Below are 17,322 nucleotides of genomic sequence, written 5' to 3'. Positions count from 1 at the left end.
AGTAAGTAAGGCTGCTTATAAAAATAATAATATCAATCACAAAAATGTAACACATTCCCAATTGCTTGGTCTGAATTAGACTTTCAAACAATTCCCACATAGTACATGCTGGGACTTGGATGCAAGAATGTCCATTGGAAGACATCCACAAACACTGGAGTCAAATGATGGATACAGTCAAATGTTATTGATGATGAGATTTCAAGAGCAGGCCATTAATGTAATTAACCTGGCAAAAGATCCTCTCTCTTCTAATTGTCTATGCTTTTCACACACACGGTGTCCCAAAATAGGAAACATCATTTGGCAGTCTGCGATAACGCAACAGAATTAACGTTATAGTAGCTCGAACCTTTCCAAATTTGCAGTTCAGTTCATTTAACATGTACCGTTCAGTTTTATTTAACTTTGATGAATAATACGATGGCATTTTGAAACAAATTTCAAACAACAATTTGAATATTAAAAGAATTATTATCTTGGTGTTCAATTTTTCCTATTGTTTATATGATACACTGGTACTTAATTCTACAGTGGTTTGCAATACTAATAAAAATATTATACCACAATTCTTATGCTAATAAGACTAACAAACCTCTTCCTAAATTTTGTTTGCCTGGGTTAATGTAGTTGCTCAGATATTATTTGAAACAAGGGAGTTATTTGGGAAGATACATCCTTTTCACTAATTACTTTGACATTGAGGCCATGACTAAAGGAGCCCTTGGTACAACTCTGGAATTGGAGTGGAAATAACATATTGAGACCATTATTCACATCACAGCCCATAACACCTTCTCTTTCACATCCACAAAACCTTCTATTCGCCCTGAAATTACTCTAAAGCCATACAGTGCCTCAATTCCTATGTCAATGTGCTTTATCTTCACCCTTTACCAACTCTTTCAAGAAGGTACTGCAAGCCCACTGCTGCAAAATGTAAGGCCTTAATAACTAGAATTATGACTAAAAGGTACCTAGAAGTTAAAAAATCAGTTCACAGCTGTTGTGCTTTTAAAACAAAGGTAGACGACATGAGCTCTTTGAATAATGTAAGCAAGGATGGAGTTTAGGATTCACCTGAACGTGCCCGATCATTCGACGTGACTTTAGTGCGTCTTTGTTTGAGGGTTCCCCAAGAAGGTGGGGGTAGCGCAAGGGACGTCGGGTGAGGGGGATGCACGGGGCGGCCCGCCGACTTTCCCGCACGTGCTCCGATCATTGCCGGAAGGCTTTGGTTGCGCCTCAGACCGTCCAGTAGGCTACCGCCTCCTGCCGACAAAAATGTGGGAGAGGCCTGGGGGGGCTTTGTAAATCCCATTTGACGCAACTTATCCAGAAGGCTGACATTAAGCAAGTCCGGGGGTGGCCCAAGAGTGGGGGTTTCCCGCGAGGGGCTGGGTAGGTCGGGATGCGGGGAACGGCCGAGGTTCAAGCCGTAAACGTCTCGCAGGAACAGCTCCGCTGGCCTCGACGCCAGGAAGGTGTCGGCCAAGTTCTGGCGGCACTCGGATCCGGGTGAGGGAGAGGGAGAGTTCGGGGGCGTGCCTGGGAGGAGGCAGAGGAGGGGATGCGGGGGCTTGGGTTTTGCACATAATGCAGGGCTTTCTGTGGACACTTGAGCCGAAATGCCACGCTCCAGGACCAACTTTGCCAAACCACTAGCGGCCACGGGGGGACGTCGAGCAGGAGGAAAGGCATCTCCCAGGCTGAGGCGGCAAGGGGTCAGAGGGGTGCTGGGTCCGGTCCTCATGGAACTGGGGGTGTTGGCATTGAGAGAAGACTGTGAACTGCTGTATAAAGAAAGAAAAAGAAAACGCATATCATATTACATCTTGAATCCAGCACGATAACTATAAGTCCTACTTAAAAATCATCAATACACTAATGCACCTTAATCAGATGCACCCTAAGCATGAATGTCTCAAGATATTACTCTATATGCAAATGTCGCAGTCTTCACATTTTCCTGCGCGGACTGACCTGTCAGTGACTCGTGTGACATCACAAGGGTGGAGGATGCGGCAGGTGGTAAAAGTGTAGGTGGAAAAAGTGGAGCTCTGGCACCTGACGGGGTTTTGGACTGCACACAAATGAGAAATTGAAATGAGATCTTGATTGCTACATTCATTGATGGGGCTGGGGGGCAGAACTCAATGGAAATCATTAATTAACTACATACGAGTACAGAAACCTTCAATAACCTGTTGAAAATACAAGAACAATCTTTTACTTTGTTATTTGGATAAACGATGTTATTTCAATTCACATTTAATAATCATAATGTAATTATGAAAAGGCTGCAGGTATCGAATGTGAGGTAGCCCCACCAATTTCGTTATACGCAGCTGTTGTATAATGACAATAAAGGCTTTTGATTTGATTTGAATATTTTTATAATACACTCAAAATATATGGTTTTGTGGGCCCGCAGGGAGGAAACACAGCGAGAAGCAAAGTCTCCGAGTCTCCCCTTTCAAAAACATTTTTTTAAAAATTTAATCCATCTTGATGGAGTGCCACTGCATAGGTCACCTTTATGTTGCCGTCATCAGGATGTAGTGGAGGAAGCACAGACAAATCATTGTAATGGGCTATGACGTAAGTTACAATACAAAGCTCACAACATAGAAAAAAAGTGCCCTGCCGAGGAAGGCGTTTACCTGAGATTGATGTACTGGACTGGACTGTTGTCGTGGAAACATTTGGACCAGGGTGAGACGACGGACGGGACGCCTCAGTGACGGCGACGGATAATGGCCCGGTCGGTGAGAGGGGAGTGACAGTTGGAGGTGCGGCTGGATGCTTTCTGTCTTTCTTCTCCTCAGGCGTAGATGAGCTGCGTACTTTGAAAACAATGCCTCCTTCCTCCTCGTCTTCCTCTTTACCTCTCTCTGCAGCGCCTTTCTCCAAGACGCCGGCCTCCCCTTCTGGGTATACGTCATCCTCCCCATCTTCCTCCATGTCGTTCAGGCGGTAAACAGTATCTTGGGCGAGCGGTCGGAAACCCTTGGTGACTACACCGGGGTGAGGGTCCAGGATGGTAGCCAGGTGGGGTTTGGCTAGCTGCTGCCAATGGTGGAGGGTCAGTGAGCCTTCAAAGAAAAAAGGTACAATGTCTCACACAAGTGTTAGGTTGTCTCCGGTTGGGACCAAGCCAGCACATGCCGGTTACCTTCCATAGGCTTGACGATTTGAAGCTTCTCTGGCAGGAAGGTCTTGAAGGCGCTGGAGCCGATGGAGAGTTCTGACAGGTTGGAAAAGGAGGAGAACGTGCTGCCTGTTGGCGAGCTGCAGCCGCTTCCCGCGTCGTGAGCCTCCGCCCTAGCCAAGGTCCGCAGTTTTTTCTCCCGCTCAGCCTTGAAGAACTGATGCTCGGACATAAAGTTCTGCCGTCTTAGTGACAGACGATGCAGGGCTTTTGTAAGGTCGTTTCCTCCCGGAGAGCCTGGCTGGCCCAGTGGGACCTCATCTCTTGATGCGAAAAAGTTGAATTACCAAAGCTGTTACAACCCACCTTGGTGGATCTTACGAACTTGTGTCATACCCCTGAGCAGAAGGGAAGGGCTGTGCAGTCATCACCAGAGAGTTCCTACCAGAACCAGGAATTGGCGGGGTGGCTGAAGGTGGTCGGGGTGTTGAAGCATTGATGGTGCGGACTGTCTGGAAGACGCGCTTCTGGCAAATCCTGGAGTACAATGTCCAGAACTTTTCAATCCAAAGTCCAGCTGTTATATTAATGAGACATTTTTTATGAGTGAGCTCATGTTACCTTTGATCTTGAAATGCAGTCTCTTCGTCAACACACAGCTCTTTTCTCATTGTGCCTTCAATCTCAGCAGCCAGTGAATCCTGCACATGCAAACAAAAACACAATTCATGAGTAGAATATTGATCATTACGCTATGTTCTTCAAAGGGGCATTCTCTCACCATGGGGTAGAGGCCATAGGAAAGATGCCGTCGCATTCCTGATGGGGAATTGTTTTTGTCACGGAGTTCCCGGATTTCCACCTGGGACTCATGTAGCATTTCGACACACTCCGCGTTCCTCTCTGCCAGCTCATTCAACTGTGTCGACATAGAATTCATATTTGCTGCACAGTGAAGAGATTTTCAGGCTTTGTTTGCATGTTACCTCAGCAGTGAGTTGTCTCTGGGCCTCTTTTGAAGCCTGCAAGTGAATCCGCAGCTCCTCTTTCTCCAAGGCCAGCTAAAATACAATATTGATGAGTGACTGCTGTCTGAGCAATATCTGTATGCATCATGCTTGTTCCTCACCTCTTTCACCCGATGTTGCAGCTCCACAATTTGAGAAAGCAACTGAGCAATCTCCTCCTGGTGTCTAACCAACTCCTCATTCTTTTGGGACAGTTCATCGGTCATGGACACCATCTGGCTGTTCGTCTGCCCTGAGGTGAGAAAGGCCAAAATACACCAGATTTGGAAATGAAAGGCTGCTGTGTAAGACCACCTACTCGTGTTTTCCTTGGTGGGTGGAACTTCCTGGTTTGAGATTGGAAATGCTAATCTTTAAGCAGGATCATTATAAAGTGGCTTACAACGATTCATTCTTGAAAAACACTTTATGTCCTATCTTGTGTTTTGTGTCAAATAAAATAGTTACAATTTATGGAGAAACTAAAAAGTATTATGGATTAAACTAATGAAAATTTGACAAGGGCCATATAACTCTAACCACAATTGAATTGAAAAAAAGGTTACTTTGGTTTCACATTTTAACAAAGACACTTACGGAGCTCTTTGACACAGTCGCTCACGAGTTTCTGTTCCTTCTCCTCATAGGTGATGGTGTCTTTCTTCAATTGGCTGGCCTGCGATCAGTGGCAAAGTTCTTAATTCCTCTGTCAGCCACAAACACACAATGTCACGTTTGGCCACCAACCTCGGTCCTCAGAGTCAGGTTTTCCTCTTCCAGCTCCTGCAGCTTAAACTGCATTGACTCGAGTTGGCTGAGAGCGGCAGTGGCAGATCCACCGGCCAACTGGGGCTGCATGACAGGGGTCGATGCATTGGAGTCGCCCTCACACTCCTCTGAGGCACTGGCCACCATCCGCAGCAACTCATCCTTCTTACTGAGTTCGTGCTGGAGCTGGTGAACCTGGACGAAAAGCGTTGAGCAGTCGGACAACTAGGAAATAAGATGGTATCCTGGAGTCTGGCGTACACGAGCGCTGCCTCAAAACCCCGAGTTTAAATATGGATTTTTGGCACGGCAATAATTGTTGGATGACTTCAATTTCCGAGATTTAAAGTTACCTGGTCCAGGGTCTGCGCTAGCTGCTCTTCCACAGCCTCATTGCGCTCTTGCAGGAAGTTGTTCCTCTGCAGTAGCGATTGTCCAATCCGTGCCGCCAACTCCAGGTCTCTGTCGCGCTGGCCAATCGTAAAAAAAAAAATCAATCGTGGGATGCAAAAGAGATACGCACATCATTGATACTAACCTCAGCCAGTAGATGAGTAACCACTTCAATGTCATTGTACGTCTTGGTCATTTGCTCCACACGATCGGAACTGAGGACTGAAAATACATCGAGATCGTTTAGCGAAACGTACATGCTGATAACACGTAAATGTGCAAGCAAATTTTTGCTTCTATAGAATCCTGCAAGGACTAACTGACACTTGGGTAACATGTCAGCTTTAAAGTTTTGACCACAAGCAACATAGATCAGTTACGGGGGGAAATGGAATTAATCCATTCATTTTAACACTGTTTAATGTAGCTTAGCAAGTTCATATAAAGTTAATGTATAAATGATGTATGCTACTAAATTCTGATTATGTAGTAGTTTAGATTTCTGATGGGGGAAAAACAGAGGTTATTTTGACTGATTTAAACTAGTAATTAATTCACTGATATGTCAAATACTTGAACTACATGAAAATGAATTTTATATCAAATATTTATTTTATTTATTTATTTATTGTATTTGACTGTCTATGAAACATGACCATGAACATATAGTTGAAGTTGCTGGTGGTCTTCATGTGACACGTTACACCGAACTACTGAGGCACCAGACTAAAAATTTGACAAATCAGGGAAACAAATTGACACCTAAACAGAAATGCAGACTTGGGAGCCAGATTGAAGTTCCCTACCAAATGATAAATCTTTCTAGTCAAGCCAAGAAAGATACCTTTGGAGAAGTTGTGGGAGGCAGAGTGTGAATGAGCAGCGTGGTCCAAAGATAGATATGCTAGTAAGATAGAAAAAAAATGAAAAAAAGAGAAGAATTCTAAAAGTATTGCAGATAGAGAGTAAAAAGTCCATAAATCCAGAAAACATGTTAGTTCTACATATTGATTTACTATTAGGTCTACTTTAGGCACCTGAGTGTACATCACCAGCTGTGTGCCGTTCTGTCTTTTACCTGTTTGAAAAGAAGATGGTAGTTCTATTCAATCAGCCTGGTGCTCACTAGACCAATTTATTTATTAGAGCATAAGGCCAGAAATGCTCCATGGTCACTTAGTGATTGACATAGTACAGCGGAGCATTTTTTTTCTGTAATCGATGCCTACTGTGACTACTGAATGTAAACAAAAAGCCATAACCAATGGGTTGAACCACATGCCTTCATTTTACTGCCTTGGTTTAGCAACCCCAGTTAAAATCTCTAATTAAGGTTGATGTTTTTTTCTGTAAATGGGTTTTACACTCAAGGTTTGATTGCATTATATCTCAACAGCAAATATTTCAACATGAGGGAAAATCTTTCTATTTATTGTCTAGTTTGAAGCTTGGAATAAGCGTCTAATACGCAATCACTCGTGCTAATTTATTCCAATAGGGAATGGTTTGACAACTGTAACAACATTTTGTCATTTGCATAAATACTTGTTGTAATGAAAGTGTTTAGTCATTCCAAAAGATTACAGAAATTGTTAACTCCAACTTTCACGGATCCAAAATTGTCATTTAAGAGTGAGTAAACAAAAATTTGTGAAGGAGCTCATTTTTGAATACTGAAGGGAATCTGACCCTTGTTGACATCCCAGGTAATGAACATGTACTTGACAAGTAGATTAAAACTATTAAGTCTGTAAATGATTTTCAATATGCATGTTTTATTTATGTACGCAGGTGAGGTATTCTAAACACAATATTTATAGCAAACTGTGCTGCACTGAAAACGGAAGAAGTATCTTGTTTGGATATAATTGTGTGATTACTAAGCGTCACACAAATGGCATTTCCTGTTTTCCATTGAAACTAGAGACGGTTTGCCTCCATTTGTTTCCTGAAAGATCACCCCACACAACATCCTGGCTTAGACCGCTACGATACTCTTTGCGAAAGCGGAATAGTGGCGGGATGACTTTGTTTCCCTTTTCTATGCAAGACCGAGAGTAATGGCATTAGTCTGAAAAGGGTGATAATGTCAACATGTGACGGCCATGTGCAGTCCGATCCACCGTAATTCCCTGTGATTGGAATTAAAGAGGATGAACAATCAGTGAGAGGCAACGCTCACGTGTCAAGCAGACTCATGCCCATAAATATATTCTGAATGCAGTGTCAGTGAGGATGTATTTTTAGCATTAGCTGTCTGCTATGGTGACGTACTATAACTATATTTTGCGACTATTGTAAAGATGAATTTCCTTAAACACTGTCCCTTCCAAAGCATTTAGTCTTCAATTAGTGTTTGTATTGTTTTTATTTTGATGCATTAGTATCTCTCTCACATTCCAGTGTATATTATTAACTCATTCACTGCCAGATCCTCTAGTTCAAACAAATTGAGAGACTATTGCAGTGTTCCCTCTAAGCTGCGCGCGTGCGCAATTGCGCACTACTCTCGTCCTCGCTGCGCAGCAGCAATCATATGGCGCGCAGTAAAAAAAAAAAAAAAAAAATCGGAATTTTTATTTTTATTTATTTTTTTTTTTTTTTATTTTTTTTTTTTTTACCCCTTTCCCCATGATGGCGCCGTTTAAGCGGCAGCAAGTGGCAGTAGCTCTGTCCACTTATGTTTTTCGTGTTTTACAGCATGTTTTACATGAAAAATGGACAGGTCGCCGAATGGACGTTCCGCCGAACGTTCATTCGGCGACCTGCCCGTCTGTCAAACGTCCGTCGGCGAAACGTCTTTAGGCGAATCATCCGAGTACCGATGATGTCGCTCACACTGGTACTCAGTGCGCTCAGGGAGGTTGACTTTCTGCTCAGACCAACGAAAAATTAGAGGGAACATTGGACTATTGTTGACAATGGTAGTGAATAAGTTAACATAATTTTGAAATGCAAACAAACTAACCCATGTAGCGGAAAGTCTCCTCGGCCAGCATGGGAGAGACGGCAGTTTGATGGGTAGGGCCTTCATCTGGGGAACAACTCGGGGAAACTACCCAGTCCTGGCTGTCTGACAAGTAAAACGACCCGGATTCCACCGAAGCAGAACCAACTGAGCTGTATGGAATGCTGCTGCTCCCCAAGCCCTCATCTGTGCATCACAAGACATGACAGCAGAATATGATCTCTCGCTTCTCTCTTATAGCGCTGTTTTGAAGCAATAGTCCCACCGATGGTGGTACAAAATGCCAAGACGCACGCACCCGTCTCGGTACTGGACTCCTTCTTATCCACGGCTCTCGGTTTGACTTCAAACATGTTCGGAGAAGAAGGGCGCTGGGGGTCACATCACATCCTACCCTGTGAATGGTGGCCTTACATCATTACCTGTCACAGCGCAGAAAGATATTGAAGATGAAAAGTAACTCAACGTGCTTAAACTGTCAATTATTCTTAAAATTTTATATTACAAAGGTAAAAAGTGAATGTGTTCAAAATTCAGATGTGAAATTATTGATAATGAAACCTCTTGATAACGATAAACAAAGAAAAACAGTAAATTCAGATTTATAAACCACTGAATGACAATATAGGATAGGAAGGACATCCATGCGTAAGTCTTGAACTTAATCAAATAAAGAAAAAGGAAAAATCACCAACAACAGTAAATATAACGTAAATGCGTTGGCATATGATAACATCAATAATTTCCACCAGCTGGGTTCATTTATGAAGCATAATTTGGTTCATCAAGTGTTTAAACTGGTTTCACTTACAGTATATCGTACATGCTTGCTATTATCTTGGTTTAAGTTTGAATCCAATCCTTGCCCTATAGGGATGCATCAAATACCAATTACAATTGCAATATGGCACATTTGTAGGAGTACAAGTACAAAGAATCCTCACTTTCTATGCTCTTCTACCCATGCAGTTGGGTGCTCTACGGAGTGAGACTCACACAAGAAACAATTTATTTGAAGAGGAGAAAGGTGAAAGTGACAACAAGGCATGCAAAACAGCTGCCAGTTTCAATGACCGCGTGGCAAATTTGCATGTACACGCCCCCAAACACACCCGCAGGTGTCTGTGAGAGCCTGATAGCGAAAGATAGCAAATCCTTTGGGAAAGCTCGTCCCCGGCTTACGTAAGAAGAGGTTGCCTGAAGGTGCTTGACAGATTGATGCGATGCACTCATTCCTGCAGCCGTGTTGTGCACGGGTACTAATGTGACCCGTCAATAGCACCGGATTTGAACTACTAATGAAATGTTACATGCAAATGAGAAGGCACATAGGAGTTAGCACATGCTGTAAACTAGAAGTCACCAACACGATGACCTCTGGCACCAGGTCGCCCCAAGGACGGGAGTAGCTGGGGGTGCTATTCTAAAAATAGTCCACCAGTGAGTGATAAGACTTTTGATTTCCTGGATATGTTATAGCGGAGACCATTGGAAAATAAACACTCGCAGTACTGTAGAGAAATTGGTTTCAAATTGGTTTTGATTTATTTCATATCTTGTCAAATCATTATTGATGATCACCATAGAGGAATTATTAATAGCATAATTCTTCCGCTAGATGAATATAATCAATTATAAAAAAAAGTTTGGGTTTTGATTTTGGTGCATTAAAGCACTCCAAATGAATAGGTACTCAATATATGCCTCTCAATTTCAAAATGGTTGTTTTTTTCCAGTTTTAGAAGTACATAATTTAAGTATGGACAGTCAAAATCAATGTAAAATCAATGTCAAATCAAAGTCACACAAAACCAAGGTTTCTTCTTGTCCAATTGTAAAGACGAAAGTGATGGGGGCGATCGAGTGTCTGAGTCATCCCATGAGTCACATTTATATTCAGACTGGCAATTGCTTAATTTCGGCCCTTGTTATTTGATTTCCCCATTTTCCTCGTTTTTATTTCCCAATTCAGACTGTAATCAAACCCCAAATTCTGCTTCCGGGGTGAAATTTCTCTTGGGGTGAATGTATCTTCTTCGTACATCGTATTCGTATACATTCGCAATGAAAACCCACACCCACAATTTACCTAAAAAATAGTGAAAATTCTTACATTAGAAAAATGAACATACCCTGACATTCATAAACGTAAAATAATCGAAACAATTTGACACATCGATGGTTACGGACTGTGTTAGCACCCCGTTAGCCACTGATATAGCAAAGAGCATTTAGGACCACGCAATTGCACTTTTCTGATCAAACATCCTTATATTCTAAATAGGTTACTTTGGGAATACAAGGTAATTAATACCCTCATTTTGAGGCATTTATAGTCATATTCACTAGAAATAGAGAAGATTTTTGCTCGGATTGGCGAGGGTGATAATCAATCCCGCAGAGAAAAGCACCATCTGCACTTGTTGAAGAATTTTAAAAAGCAACCTTACCCTTTCTCGATATTATTCCACGACATAGGACATTCCGGTGAACCGCAACGGGGATCGGGATGTTGATCGTCGCCACCAAAAAATTACCAAACACTGAGCGAGGGAAGTCGGAATAGGAGGGGTGTGCGACATCAAACTACGACAGCTGACAGAATGATGTCATCACTCCGCGACACGCAGTCATCTGTGTCAAATTATAAATATTGCACAATATGCATTCCGCGCTCTTAAAATGTTGAGTGCATATAATTTAGTCACAGCACGAATTATGTAATTTTAAATGCGATGACAAAAACTTTTGGTACCGTTTCGCTAATACAGACACGTCGAACCCCCATTGCTGTGGAGGCAAGGTAACAGCGTTTAATTTATACTGCTCTTAAAATACGAGTTTAAAACAGCAACAACTGTACATCGAGGCACGTATGCTAACAAAATATCTTTCAGCATTTCCAGGCCCGAAATTTAAATTACTATCATTTGGGTAAAACGACGTGCTGCAAATCAAACACGTAAAATTGCATTTGAGTTTTTTTCCCAATGTTTTCAAATGTTTGGGGTCGGGCGTCCTTCGTATGACCTCACGTGATCCGATCCATCCTCCACGGGCACGTACTTTTGCACCCAATGTCACACACTCGACCTTGCCACAGAGGTAATCATTTGGCCAGTTCCTCCAAGTCATCTAATACAGTCACATAAGATGGAAGCTGTATCTGATTCATTTTTACGACTTATACAATGCGGAATTCGAGTTGGGTAAAATTATCATGGTGGCCCGGTGGTGGAGTGGGTAATGTGTTGGTCTCACAGTTCTGGGGTCCTGGGTTCAAATCCAGGTCAGTTCACCTTGGTGAAGTTTGCATGTTCTCCCCGGGCCTGTGTGGGTTTTTTTCTGGATACTGTGCTTTCCTCCCACATTCCAAAGACATTCATGTTAGGCTGGTTGGACACTAAATTGCCCCTAGGTATGAGTGTGAAGATGAATGGTTGTCCGTCTCCTCGTGCCCCGTGAAGGGCTGGCCACCGATTCAAGGTGTCCCCCACCTCGTGCCTGAAAGTCAGCTTGGATAGGCTCCAGCAACCGCCGTGGCCCTTGTTAGGATAAAGTGGTTCAGAAAATGAATGAATAAAATTATTACCCATATGTGCTTTTCTACCCTCAAACTACTGATACTCAAAGTGCTTTGACACCATGTTTTCTCTCACCTGCTGATGATGGAGCATCAGACACATCTTCAGGGTCTTCAGTCCCCCAGTTAGGAAACTACCACAATGTCACAACAATCATTTAAAAAGCAACATCAAGAACACACAAACTTCACACTGGTGGGACCTGGATTTGAACCCAAGTACCCCACTGTGAGGCCAACGCACTAACCACTCAGCCGCTGGGTCGCCATGATGTAATTCATTATTCCAATAATGTCTTTCTCCAGTTCTGCAATCTATTCCTCCCGCAATGTCATTCTCTGTGTGTGTCACTCAGCTCTCGGGTGGACAAATGCCAAATCCTGTGATTTGAGCGGTGCCTCCAAGACTCCATGTCTTTCCTGGTAAGACTTTTGTGAAGAATGCTGTTAGTTTGTGTCTTCCATGTGTGCTGCTGAGGTTGTGGCCATGATTCTCTTATTTCGTTTAACCCACTGTCCCCAGGATTATTTAGGATTTAGATAAATTAAGATAAAAAATAAACACCTGTGATTTGGTGTTGTAGGTGTGCACTTCAATTAATGCTTTTATTCTGTTGATGTCAGTCATAGTGGTTTTAAAAGCAATAAAATGAATGTTGGCCCCAAACTTTCTACTGTAAAAACTGCACTTAATAAATAGATCTCTGTATGCTTGTTTTCTTGCTTGAGGACATATTTGTATTCTTTTAATTCAGCACATTAAATATGCAAGTGCATGAAAAGTAATATTTAGTCTTATTTTTGTTGACTGGGATTTTTTTTCTCTACACTCTTTCAACCTCTCATGTCGCTCACCATACCCAACTTTGCACTGCATCATATGCAGTCTTCACTCTCTTACCTCCCCTTGCATGACAAGGCCTCAAACCTTTCCCAGGCTTTGCCTCCTTGTTCCCCTCTCAATATTTTTGGGGTATCTCACCTGTGCTTGCCTCCCTGCTCCTCCTTTACCAGGACTGCTCCTGCATCTCCCACTCCCAGGTCCAGCCCATGGACATAGAGGAGTGCTATGAGGACACCAGTCAGCATCTCTTGGTCAGTAGGTCAAACACTGCATAGACAACAGTTTAAACATTGCTTATGGCAAAGGATTGTCAAATCATACAAATAATGAGTTTTGAGTGGAGCATATTAACACATTGGAGATATAAGGCCAATTTATTTTAGTTTTAGTTCAATTTGTGCTTAACTGTGGACTGACGTTTTACCGCAGGGATCCGGGACCACCCCTCAACACCCAACAGTGAGATGTGACAATAACATCGCAGCTCTATCAGCACAGCCATCTCATTACCAGTTCCTCGTTGAGCTGGGTGAGAGAACTTATTTATACAAATTTCCTTCTTGATCTTGATAGATCAGTTGACAACAACATTGATTAAGCCTCCACCATGTTCATTTCGGAGAGTCAAACTATCGTGGAATATTGTGCCGCCCGTTAGTCTAGACCAGGGGTGGCCAACTGCGGTCCTCGAGAGCCCCTATCCAGTTTGTTTTCCAAATGATCAACTCATCAGCAAGCTGTCCAGAAGCTTCATACCGATCCCGATGATTTGATTCAGGTGTTGGTGGAGGGAGACATGGAAAACAGACTGGATAGGGGCTCTCGAGGACCGGAGTTGGCCAGCCCTGGTCTAGATAACACCTAGTATTCTGGAATTAGCAGGCGGCCGTGAGTCGCAGATAGCATCATGTATTTGTAGCCAGGGTCGTGCTGACCTTCCAAGAAACATATCAGACATTGCCAAAACGATGACGAAGGAGGGCAGATGTCCTTCATGTTTTCACTGTAGTGTGCTCCCTCGATAAAAGATGTCGACTTGTGCAATAAAGTAGGTCTTGCCTCCTTTCTGGAACCGGAGCGTATTGTACGTTTTGTTCAACTCCAATAAAACGTACCTCTAAATCCGCCCTTAATAGCAAAGGAACAGTAAAAAGTCAGAAGCATGTCATGTCAAGGTTTGACGCGTCCGCCGTCCGTGTGACAGGCTGGGGCTTCAATCACCTGAGCCAGGTGCACATGGCGCGCCACACTCCAACTGGGCAGCTGGTGGCGGTAAAACAAACAAACCTGGATGAATGCTCAGAGGAGGAGCTCCTACAACTCCTGGTGAGCCCCAGTCCACCTGCAGGTGGTAGAAACCTTATAGCTGTCGTGTTTGCAAGACTCATTTGGGATGTTGGTTTCTAAACCCCTCAGAATGAAGTTTTCCTGTCCAAACGGGTCCGTCACCCTAACCTGCTGACGTTCCGACTTGTCTTTAGCTCCTGCTGCCAGCTGTGGGTCCTCACGCCACTGATGGCTTACGGTCAGTCAATCTCAATAAAAAAAAGCCCCTTGTAAAAGCAACTGTACTTTGAACTGTCCGTACCTCACAGGTTCTGCACACTTCCTAATGAGAACATATTTCCCTGATGGAATGAGTGAGTCCCTAATAGCGTACCTGCTATATGGTGTGCTGCAAGCGTTGGAGTACCTTCACCGCATGGGCTACGTTCACAGGTAGTTGTTTACTTTTCTCTCATTTGAAAACACTTGGCTTTTCCTCCAGTCATTGGCAAAGTCTATTATTTTCTTGTTTTTGTTGACACAAATCATTTGGCTTTGACATTAAAAAAAAAAAGATTGTCCTGGGCGGTGCAGTTGTTTGGATTGTCCTGACAAAGCACCAGAACTATCCGCTGATCCTAACAAGGGATACTACTTTTGAGAGAGTAGGAATAATTTAGGATTATTTGATCTCTTTACTGACACTCTTAATTTATTGGCCGCTGACTTTGATAAACATTCAATTAATATGAAATGAAAGGGAAGGCAGTGATATACAAATGTTGATGCAGTAATCCATCGAATATCGCTGTTAATGTAGACCAGACATGGCCGCGATAATCTAAAAATTGCGAAGTAGGGTCACCCCTATTGTAACTTTTTTTTTTCTTCATTGGTGAGTCCTAGTAGCAATAGTAGCTTCCGCTTACGAGTTTCAGCGTGGATTTTCACATTTGTCTGAACTTAAAAAAAGAAAGAATAAAAAATAATAATAATAGCGGAAAAAATCGCATTGTAGTGAATTTGCGATAATCGAGGGATTACTGTACTATAATTGTAATGTTATTTAAACAATAACTCCAGTAAAAGTGTTTTTTCATGCCTACCTCATGAGGGGTGTGAAGGCCAGTCACATCCTGTTGTCGGAAGAAGGGCGCGTCTACCTGTCGGGGCTCCACAGTGTTTACAGCATGATGCGTGAAGGGAAGAGAATGAGGGCAGTGTTCGACATGCCGCCCCACAGTCCTGCCTTGCTGCCTTGGCTCAGCCCCGAACTGCTCCAACAGGTACATGCAACGCGAGTCTTACCGCAATTTTCTGTAATTGGTGTGCTGTCGTTCGCTAGGATCTCCATGGTTATGGAGAAAAGTCTGATATCTACAGTTTGGGCATTGTCGCCTGTGAGCTAGTGAGCGGCAGGGTGCCTTTCCAGGACATGGCGCCCACTCAGGTAAACAAAGATGACAAAGGTGCTCACCTTACTTGGCAGCCCTAAAATAAGAGCTTCATTATTTGTCGGCTTTAGACTTTGCTGCTAAAGCTACGCGGTTTGCACCGCTGCCTGCCAGAGACTGCACTCTTCCCGCTAGGTGAGATGGGAGGGCTCAAGGTGTCGCGGTCCGGGGTGGACTCCGGCATGGGGGAGAGCGCGGCAACAGGAAGCGCCACTCACAGCACTGCCGCCCCTCCGCCTGTCGCAGAAGTACCTCAGAGTCCCGGGCCCAAGAACCACTCGGCCACTTTGCACAATTTGGTGCAACTGTGTCTGCAGCAGCAGCCCGAGCACAGGTCTTGTCTTTCTCGTTGATTCGCAGTCAGTGGGGAAATCAGTCATCTTCGCTGACCTCTCCTCTTTGTGGCCTTTTCAGACCGTCAGCCTCTGGCCTCCTGACCCACGCCTTCTTCAAACAGGTGTGTTCTTGCCTTTTGAGCTTCCGTTAAGTCACGCTTGTTGAGACGGCAGGGGTTCAGTTCAGATTCTAAAATCATTATCTGATACTAAGTCACAAATTTGAGATACTGGCTCATTTTTATGGGTTGGTAATTACGAACTATACGTGATCATGTGGCATTTTCTTAAAATAATTCAATACAACAATAGTATTACTACAAATTTGTGCCCTAGTAGGCAATTCACTTTGATGTAATTCTCATTTATTGAGACATCCCTGAAGCATAAAAGAAACAATCATTGCTTCCTGAATCTTTAAGTTTGTTTGTGCAGGTGAAGAGGCACACCAGAGACTCCTTCCTCAGCCTTGTTTATCCAGCGGTGCCACTCAGCAGCCCAGAAGGGCCGCTATTATCTTGCCCCCCCTCCCCATCCTGTCATGCTCAAACTGGAGCCACAGGCATTTCTGCTGAGGCATCATGGGATTTCTCTTAAAACACAACTAAATCGCTAGTTTGGAAAGAATTACTCATCTGCTGTGTTAAATGAAACCACGAGGCAAAACTATGTGCAGTTGTTAAAGTGCACACATTTTACATACATCATACAGAATGGTCCTCGTCACTTGAACGCTAAGAAATTCTGAATTCTTTGTGAAATGGTGTGAAATACTGTTTGTTAGTCTAAAAACGCCTATATTCGTATTTTTTTTTTAAATAAAGAAGACCATCAATGTGACCGGAGGTGGACTAAAGCAGACAGTGTGCAGACTTGTGTAACCACATAACAGCAATTCAATAGTTTATACAGGTCATCTGTCACAAAATGGTGGATAAAGTTTTGAAATTGTTCAGCAAGTTCATTTTAATATCACTGTAATAAACCGTCATGTGATCAGGGGTGCGTAGATTTTGCCTACACAATGAAAGCAAGTAACAACTACAGTATGTGTATCTTCTGTGGATTGAACTGCCATATAAAACTTCAAGAAGGAGTCATGTGGTATAAGGAAACAGAAATGTAATTATTCCCTCAGAAGCTTCAATGTCATTATTGTTGCTCGGTGTTCTGTGTTTAGATATCACTCAGCATTCACAGGAACTTGAAATCAGAGTGATTAGTAAATCATGGATCATTTGAAATGGCCTTTGATCAAATGTGAGCGAAAAACGCAAAGGACAGATCCCGCTATATTGAAGTGATCTCTGTGTTTTGTGTACTGTTTTGAAGGTTACATGAGATTTCTTGCCCTAAGAAATGTAGCCTTGAGTGAGCAGCAAAGCTAGACTGGCTTTACGTAGAGACCTTGGTATAGCTGTGATTATGTGCACTGTGATATAAAGTACATGTCAAGGGAGGAATATGACATGAATAAATTCTTATGCAAGTTGAGTTTGACTTGTTCTCTGTCTCATCTCATCTCCACTTAATCCCAGTCTAATGTCAAGACG

The 17,322-nt window shown here is 43.1% G+C and overlaps 2 protein-coding genes across 11 annotated transcripts; one reads left to right on the top strand and one right to left on the bottom strand.

Moving 5' to 3' along the window:
* Nucleotides 1–739: 739 nt before the first annotated feature.
* Nucleotides 740–10,900, bottom strand: trak2 (trafficking protein, kinesin binding 2). Of its 5 annotated transcripts, none has more exons than XM_077605683.1 (17): nt 10,738–10,900; nt 8,586–8,709; nt 8,288–8,473; nt 6,164–6,223; nt 5,465–5,541; nt 5,280–5,396; nt 4,906–5,121; nt 4,756–4,834; nt 4,281–4,411; nt 4,138–4,212; nt 3,933–4,070; nt 3,773–3,852; nt 3,548–3,688; nt 3,176–3,474; nt 2,664–3,095; nt 1,984–2,083; nt 740–1,793 (listed from the first exon to the last, which is right to left on the bottom strand). In XM_077605683.1, exons 2-17 carry the CDS (start codon nt 8,638–8,640, stop codon nt 1,070–1,072), a joined length of 2,910 nt encoding a protein of 969 aa, XP_077461809.1. In that variant the 5' UTR covers nt 8,641–8,709; nt 10,738–10,900; the 3' UTR covers nt 740–1,069. The 5 variants fall into 5 exon arrangements, with proteins under 5 accessions (XP_077461809.1, XP_077461816.1, XP_077461826.1 ...); XM_077605690.1 differs by having other exon boundaries at nt 8,586–8,682; nt 10,738–10,864; XM_077605700.1 differs by lacking the exon at nt 6,164–6,223.
* Nucleotides 10,870–17,263, top strand: stradb (STE20 related adaptor beta). 6 transcript variants are annotated; one of them, XM_077605783.1, is made up of 13 exons: nt 10,874–11,090; nt 12,227–12,293; nt 12,885–12,965; nt 13,144–13,243; nt 13,919–14,040; nt 14,131–14,239; nt 14,310–14,433; nt 15,095–15,266; nt 15,326–15,430; nt 15,506–15,569; nt 15,681–15,768; nt 15,849–15,891; nt 16,205–17,263. In XM_077605783.1, the coding sequence occupies exons 2-13, from the start codon at nt 12,282–12,284 to the stop codon at nt 16,364–16,366; spliced, it is 1,182 nt and encodes a 393-aa protein (XP_077461909.1). In that variant the 5' UTR covers nt 10,874–11,090; nt 12,227–12,281; the 3' UTR covers nt 16,367–17,263. The 6 variants fall into 6 exon arrangements, with proteins under 6 accessions (XP_077461927.1, XP_077461917.1, XP_077461893.1 ...); XM_077605801.1 differs by lacking the exon at nt 15,506–15,569 and having other exon boundaries at nt 10,870–11,090; nt 15,570–15,768; nt 16,192–16,325; XM_077605791.1 differs by lacking the exon at nt 15,506–15,569 and having other exon boundaries at nt 10,872–11,090; nt 15,570–15,768; nt 16,205–16,352.
* Nucleotides 17,264–17,322: the final 59 nt, after the last annotated feature.

The sequence above is a fragment of the Stigmatopora argus genome, chromosome 1, assembly GCF_051989625.1.
Source record: "Stigmatopora argus isolate UIUO_Sarg chromosome 1, RoL_Sarg_1.0, whole genome shotgun sequence".
Classification (NCBI taxonomy): domain Eukaryota; kingdom Metazoa; phylum Chordata; class Actinopteri; order Syngnathiformes; family Syngnathidae; genus Stigmatopora; species Stigmatopora argus.
This window is presented reverse-complemented; position numbering and strand designations above follow the sequence as displayed.